Source organism: Mus pahari, chromosome 19 (genome assembly GCF_900095145.1).
Source record: "Mus pahari chromosome 19, PAHARI_EIJ_v1.1, whole genome shotgun sequence".
NCBI lineage: Eukaryota > Metazoa > Chordata > Mammalia > Rodentia > Muridae > Mus > Mus pahari.
Genome location: NC_034608.1, coordinates 41,049,179 through 41,056,833, shown reverse-complemented (window position 1 = coordinate 41,056,833; position 7,655 = coordinate 41,049,179). Strand labels below are relative to the sequence as shown.

The 7,655-nt window shown below is 49.6% G+C and overlaps 1 protein-coding gene across 8 annotated transcripts in view; it reads right to left on the bottom strand.

The window, feature by feature from the left end:
• Positions 1 to 7,655, bottom strand: part of Ank1 (ankyrin 1) — a 178,917-nt gene that overhangs the window by 64,264 nt on the left and 106,998 nt on the right. For all 8 annotated transcript variants that reach the window (XM_021219247.1, XM_029532290.1, XM_029532291.1 and 5 more), the window contains exons 3-9: positions 6,436 to 6,534; positions 4,029 to 4,127; positions 3,137 to 3,235; positions 2,385 to 2,570; positions 1,483 to 1,581; positions 906 to 1,004; positions 527 to 625 (exon numbers count right to left, since the gene is read on the bottom strand). In XM_021219247.1, the coding sequence (XP_021074906.1) occupies positions 527 to 625; positions 906 to 1,004; positions 1,483 to 1,581; positions 2,385 to 2,570; positions 3,137 to 3,235; positions 4,029 to 4,127; positions 6,436 to 6,534 (780 nt within the window). The remainder of the gene's footprint in view (positions 1 to 526; positions 626 to 905; positions 1,005 to 1,482; positions 1,582 to 2,384; positions 2,571 to 3,136; positions 3,236 to 4,028; positions 4,128 to 6,435; positions 6,535 to 7,655) is intronic.

Genomic DNA, 7,655 nt, shown 5'->3' with positions numbered 1-7,655 from the left:
TGTTACCATCGCTGAAAGTGATGGAGCGGAGATGGAATGTTACCATCGCTGAAAGTGATGGGGAGGAGATGGAATGTTACCATCGCTGAAAGTGACATGCTTGGGTGTCAGGCTGACAGAGGGGTGGAGCTGTGATGATTAATCTCCATTATTGTCAACTCGTCTAGACTTAGACTCTCCCCAGAAACATACAGGTGTGTTTATGAGGGCGTTTTCCAGAGAGGTTTAAATGAGAGGACCCCTCAGATGTGGGTGACATCACCCCTTGGACTGGGACCCCAGACTCAATAAAAGGGGGAAAGACCAGCTAAGCACCAGAATTCACCTTTCTCTGTTTCCTGCTGCAGTTGCCATGTGACCTTCCACTCCTGATGCCCTGACTTCATCACCACGAGGGACTGACCATGACACCTAAATCCCTTCTTTCCTTGAGTCTCACCTACAAGGTGTTTTGTCACAGCAAAGAGGAAAGTCCAGCTGACTTGGATATGGCCTGCAAGATGGCATACCCGAGAGGAGCACACACCTTGGTCTTGGCTTGGATGGGTGCTCCATGGTCCAGTAGGATCTCTGAGATTCTCACGTGTCCATTCCGAGCTGCACAGTGGAGCGGTGTCAATTCATCCTTTATAAGACAGTGACAACCAGAAAGCTCAAAAGGTGGCCATCCGTGACTATGGGACACAAGTCCATCTATAGAATTATTCCCAGATGTGGAACATCTGAGACTGCCTTCAGGCCAGATTGGCTTTAGCTCAGTTTTGACTGTCTACTGCTGCACCCAGCTGCAGACCACTCACTCAGGGAGGTAGCGGGGCACACCCCTCATTGAGAGCCTATCGCCCTGTGAGATTCAAAGGCAGACCTCACCCCCAGCCCTGGTCCTGAAGGCTGCCGGCACCTACCTTGGTCCTCGTTTCTATCTGAGCCCCTCGGTCCAGCAGGAGTCTCACCATGATCACGTTCCCCCTGCGGGAGGCGATGTGTAGTGGGGTGATGCCATTCTGGAGAAAGAAATAGGGGAAGAGTCAGAACCAGTACTTCCTTGGAAGCGTACACACCAGTGACGCCCCAGCCCTGACTGCTGCAGACCGAGCATCCGCTTTAGCTAAGAAAGGACCTCTCACCTAAGGGAGATTGTTCTGTGGGTAATCATAGCAAGCTGACCAAGCCCACATCCCCCAGAGCCACATAGCAGATGGGAAGAAAGTTAGTCATTTGGAATCATCTCCTGCCTCCTGCGTTCACCTGAAAAGCAGGCACGGGAAAGCTTTGCATTTTCTCCAGACCAAGCTGAGAGACAGATGACCAGTAGTCTCCTAGCAGGAGGCTGTAATAGATGTGTAAGCTCTGGCCTCTGTGCATCTCTGAGGCATGGGTGGACTCCAAGATGCTGGAGAGAGTGCATGTGAGAGAGGCTAGGGCACCCCCAATTCTAGACACCCTAGACTCCGGACAGTGTGCAGACTCCAGCGAGGTTACCTGAGGTGTGAAGTTGACGCTGGCTCCCCGGTTGAGGAGCAACTGGGCCACGTTGAGGTTCTCATAGTGAGCCGCGATGTGGAGGGGTGTGAATCCCGTCTGGTGGAACAGAAGGGGGGGGGAGAGAAACACTCGTAATGTCCCAGGACCAGCCTGGGCTTTCTAAACCCATTAACAGGGACACAGGACCTGACACTGCAGACTTCGACCTGTGGCAGTATCTATGGAAGGGGTCAGGAGATTGCCCCCCCCTTGGCAAGCTGTATCCAAAGGTGTGGCAGCAGTATGCCACCTCTGAGTAGCTTCCAGTAGCTGTGCCTCATGGCCAAAGTGAACTACAAACTGAGATCACCTCTCATGAAGAGATTTTAGTCACAGGGCCTGTGACTCAGCTAGCTGGCCAGAGGGACCACCACTGTCTTCCTGCTCCACACCTTTAGACCACATCCCCAAATTCCTTGGAATAGTGACATAGTAGAATAGGTACAGGGAGTGTGAGCAAATTGAGCATTCTAGCTGATTGGGGGACAGCCAGCAGCCTAACTGAATGAGCAGTGGTTAGTAACACTTAAAACAGCCACCCACATCTCCAGAAACCCCATTTTCTATCTTCCCGTTCTTCCACAGCTGGGCATGATGACTTCCTCTTCTAGCAAGGGCACAGGGAAGGAAGAGGGTGACAACCAGAGTCCCCTCTGAGGTGCAGTTTCATTCTGGAAGGAGGCCCACCCTGCCCTCCAGGGTGCTGGTCCATCTCAGCATTCTCCAGAGATTTACGTACGGCTGCCCACTAAGGTCTGGGCACCGAAGGCACAGCTGGACCTCAGCATGCCTCTAGCCCACAGTCTTCCGGTGCACCAGCCTGCTTCCCGCGGTGGACACCTCCCCTGGTGTTCCCTCACCTTGGAAAGCACATCCGGGTTGGGGTCATTCTGCAGAAGGACGGCAGCTGTCCGTGTGTCATCGTTGCGGGCTGCGATGTGCAGTGCAGGGAGGCGCACTTTCCCTTTCGTCCCATAGTTGATGAGGTGAGCCACCACATTCTCGTGACCCTGCTGTAGAGCCACGGCCAGTGGGGTGAAGCCATCCTGGTCAGGGGAGAGCAAAGAAGGGATTTCAAAGCCCTTTGCATCTTCAAGTGCCACCTCCTCCCGGAAGCCTTCCTTTGCCCGACTTTCTTGCTCCGTGCTCCCACAGTATCCGCATTCTTCTTTCTTACACTGTGTGCTATGATGGTCTGACTAGGTGTGCTTGTTTGCAGTCTGACTGTGTGCTATGATGGTTGACCACGTGTACCAGGTGTTTGTTGTTTGACTCTGTGCTTAAGGAGGTCTGAATGTACATCATCTGTTTGCGGTCTGACTGTGTGCTGAATGTGCAACATCTGTATGCGGTCTGACTGTGTGCTGAATGTACATCATCCGTTTGCGGTCTGACTGTGTGCTGAATATACATCATCCATTTGCGGTCTGACTGCATGCTGAATGTACATCATCTGTTTGTGGTCTGACTGCGTGTTGAATGTACATCATCTGTTTGCGGTCTGACTGTGTGCTGATGTACATCATCTGTTTGCGGTCTGACTTCGTGCCATCAGCTATTTCATGTCCCCTGTGGCACTTCTATCACAGAGCACACTTCCAAAGGGACTTACTTCTGTGGCTACATTCTGATTGGCTCCATTCTCCAGTAGAAACTTCACCACTTCCAAGTGGTTCTCCTGTGCAGCCATGTACAGGGGAGTAAAGCCTTTCTGCAAACCCAAAGAAGAAGCCATTAAAACAGTGGAACAGATGTGAACACGGGCGCAAACCCTCTCACATGGAGGGGCGTGGCTGCCTCTTCATACCCTTACCAGAGTTAAAAAAAAAAATGGCCTCTGGAAAATTATCACCAAAGGCCAAGATGGAAGGATAACTCCATAGAAATGTTCCCCCCTCACCTCCTGAGTGAGTCCCTAGCTTACAATCCTCCTCTACTTAAAAGGTGATTTTGTTTAATTCTGTGTATGTCTGTGTCCTGTCGGTGTGCACACATGAATAGAGAGGCCAAAGGTGTGAGGTCCCCTGAAGCTGGGTGACAGGTGGTTGTGAGCCACCGGATGCGGATGCTGGGAACTAAACTTGGAATCTGTGAGAGCTGTGTGTGCTCTTAACTACGGATCCATCCCTCCAGTCCCCCTCTACTTGTGTTTCTCTTAATACCAACCAACCAAGCCTTATCACCCCCTCCATATGGTCCATATGTAACATGTGACCTTTCTGTCTACTTAACCAAGATGGAGTCCGCAGTGATCAGCTCACAAAGCTAAGATGGTGGTCTAGCCTTGGAAAATTAATGCAGAGTACCTGTATTACTGTTTGGAGAGATGGCAATAGCAAATCTTGTGTGTGTGTGTGTGTGTGTGTGTGTGTGCGTGTGCGTGTGCGTGTGCGTGTGTGTGTGTGTGTGTGTGTGTGTTGAGGTATACAGCAGCCAATGTAACAGAGAAGAATTGTGTGGGTGAAGAAAGACTTTCCCTACACGAGGGACCAGAGAGCTGTTACCTGAGACTGGGCATTGACATTGGCTCCATAGTTGACCAGCTCCCGGACCACCTCATCCTGACCAGCAAGGGCAGCGATGTGCAGAGCAGTGTTCCCCTTCTGAAACACAGATGCAAGGGACAGAGGTTCCCTCAGCCTACTCAAGTGATGGTCACAGGAAGGAGAACAAAGGGGCTCGCTGGCAAGAAACGTCTGTGTCTACACCGAGCCAATTACTGGTCATGAAAGAGCAGTAAAAGCACAAAGAACAGTGCTTCTCTCTCTCTCTCTCTCTCTCTCTCTCTCTCTCTCTCTCTCTCTCTCTCTCTCNTCTCTCTCTCTCTCTCTCTCTCTCTCTCTCTCTCTCTCTCTCTCTCTCTCACACACACACACACACACACACACACACACACACACGCACACACACACACAAACAACACAAATACACACAAGATACATTGATACCCACAAACACCCCCACCTCCCCATAAATACATACATGCATTCACAAACATCCAGACACACTCACAGACACAAACACACATACATGCACATACACAACACAAACACATACACACATACACAAAAACACACCCAGACACATACCACACACACACATACACAAGCACATACATCAACTGTAAGCTTCATGAAACCCCTGAACCTGTGGGAGGGTCATAGCATAGGGGTATGGGCCTCATTATTCATGAAGAAGCAGAAGAAATGATTTAATTCTATTTTGATTTATAAACACCTAATTTCTCCATATTTAAGAAGCCATAGAACCCATGGGAAGAGGAGGGTTGGGTTGGCACTGTATAAATTTGTGGGGTGCTATGAGGGGGTCTGCTTAATCACCCTGGAGCTGGGCTCTAGTTTCTGGGATGAAGAGGGAGGCGAGGAGCTAAGACATCCTTCTGTTTTTCCATTGGTGAATCCAGCTAAGGAACTGGGGCAGGCTTTGGTTTCTTGCTTTGTCTTTATATCTAATCTTTCCTAAGCCTTGGAGACCAGCGACGATGTCACATCCTATCAGGAGTCTGCTCTACCCTAAGCAATGAGGTTCACCTTTTTAACCCCCTGCTCCTCTATAGCATTCTAAAGCCACCCTGGCTTATAACTGTCTATAAATAAGACCTACCAAGTAAGTATTCATCACAAAACAAAACAAAAAAAAAAACCAAAGGGGAGGATCTGGGAAGTGTGCCATTTCCTCAACGCTGGGGAAACGCCAGGGAAGAGGTGCTGCAGGTTTGTGGTCGGGAACGTTAGAGGTCAGTAATTGCCTCTCGGTCCCTGGGAAGAGCAGCTGAAACCATCGATTTCTGTCAAGGGGCTGGAAGCAAATGCAGACTCGCTGCACCGATGAGTGAGCAGAAAATGACATGAAAATTAGGGAAGTTTAACTTGAGAAGGGAGTCTACTTTCATAATATTTTGGAAGCTCACTTCATACAAATTATATCTGTTCTCTCTATATCATTCAGCACCATTTTCTGCCTGAGAGGTGGAGGATGTTTGCTGCAGAGAGCTGAAATCAAGGCTGTGTTGGGGACCCCATTTAACAAGGATCGGGCAAGAAATGAGAAGTTACAGCAACTCCAGCAAAGAGACAGCAATGTGGGGCGCTGGGAAGAGAGGGGCCAGCATGAGACAGTAAGAAGCGATGATTTTAATAAACAAGTCGAGTGTACATGAGAAATAAAGCTCATTTTAGGGATTGGGCATAGGTCGGTTGTAGACTGTGTGCTTGCCACGCACGAAAAATAGTGTTCTGCTAGCAATTGTACTAGCAATGCAAATATTATGTTATTTTTTGCAATCTATATGGATTCATGCTTCTATGAGAAACAGTTCCTGATAAAATGGAAGCGCCACTTCAGGTAACTGATCATGTTGAAAATAGATTTATGGGTGAACAAGATTTGCCAGAGAAGAACTAGACTTTCTTCAGTGACAACAGGTTCATGTCACTCTTTCCCACCTGATTCTTACGCCAGGTTCTTTATATACACAGGCTCAGTTAATTTCCATACCAACCCTGCGAGTACTCGATAAAGGCCCTATTTACAGGTGAGAACACTGGGGCTCTCCAGTGCCCAAGTAACTTGCCTAAGGCCACAGGGTAGGAAGCAAGTCAGCTGGGGCTCAGCTCTAGAGCTTGCAGAACTCCGGGCTCTGTACAAGGCAGCAAGAAGCCACCATAGAAGGGTCATGGTTTCAGAGCCCAGTGAGGAGGATAGAATACAGGCCTGCTGATGGTTTGCACACACAGGGTCCTGTGTTCTTAGGTGGTTCCAGGGAGTCAGAGAAACAGACTGTGATGGACAGCTGGGAATCCAGGACCGTGTGTAGGCTCGTTTCTAGGCTGCCGTTTGAGAAGAGACAGGAAGGCCCACAGACTTGAATCTCCAATGCCAAGTTCTTACCTTGGTTGTCGTTTCTAGAATGATCTCTTTGTGCAGAAGTTCAACCACCATCTTCACGTGGCCTTCTTTGGAGGCCAGATGCAGTCCGTTCAACCCGTTCTGAGAGGAGAAGAGAGACAGGAGGGGAGGTTTCGGTTAGTGAGGCTGCCCACTCTGACATTCTAAGGACTGGGTAAGATCTGGAGCAGTGGAAGGCAGAAAGGCAGGGCTACCGGGTGGGTAGGGCTGACGCGGAGAGACCCACTTACTGACCAATAGCTAGGAAGGCATCCCAAGGTCAGAGTACCAAGGAACAAAGAGTAAAGACAATAAAACTGTCACACTCTGGACATGAATCAAGCACAGGATCACTCTCTCAGAACCTACAGGGACCCTGGGATTTTGATCCTAGATAGCCTTTCGGCTTCACTGGGGTTCAGATGCCCAGACATAAAGGCTCAAAGAGAAATACAGTTCTCTTTCTGTCTTTTACTTCCTAGCTGCCAGAGACCAGCAGCCTCGTTTGCCACAAACTCATCCCAAGATGTATGATGTCTCCACAGGCCCCCAAAGCAATGAGACCAACTGGCTTTGGACTAAGATCCTGAGCCATAATTAACCTATTCATTTTATCGATGCGATTTTCCCAGGTATTTTGCCACAGTAGCAGAAAACTGACCACTTGATTGATGGGAATTCCCCTTGATTAAGGTGAATGGCATGGCTCCAGCCCTGGCGAACTTGCATGCAGTGACCAGGAAAAGTAGAGATGCCACACCAATGCATGCTGTCCACCTGGGGTCAGTGCTACCTCTTATCACATGACCCTGGGGAAAAGTCTTCTGGGATCACACACTAGAGGGGCAGGGGAGACAGGAGGGTTGCAAGGCAGTCTACCTATGTCCTCTTTAGATCAGACTGCCCAGTCTATGAGTAGCCAGTGAGTATAGCTGGCCATGTCCCTGTAGGTTTGTGACATTCCTTACCGTGTGTGTATGTGTGTGTGTGTGTGTGTGTGTGTGCATTGTGCCCCTGCATGCACATTGTAATGGTTTGCATACACTTGGCCAAGGGAGTGGCCCTGTTGGAGTGGGTGTGGCCCTGTTGGAGTGGGTGTGACCTTGTTGGAGTAGGTGTGCCACTGTGGGTGTGGGCTTTAAGACCCTCATCCTAGCTCCCTGAGAGTCAGTGTTCTGCTAGCAGCCTTCAGATGAAGATGTAGAACTCTCAGCTCTGCCTGC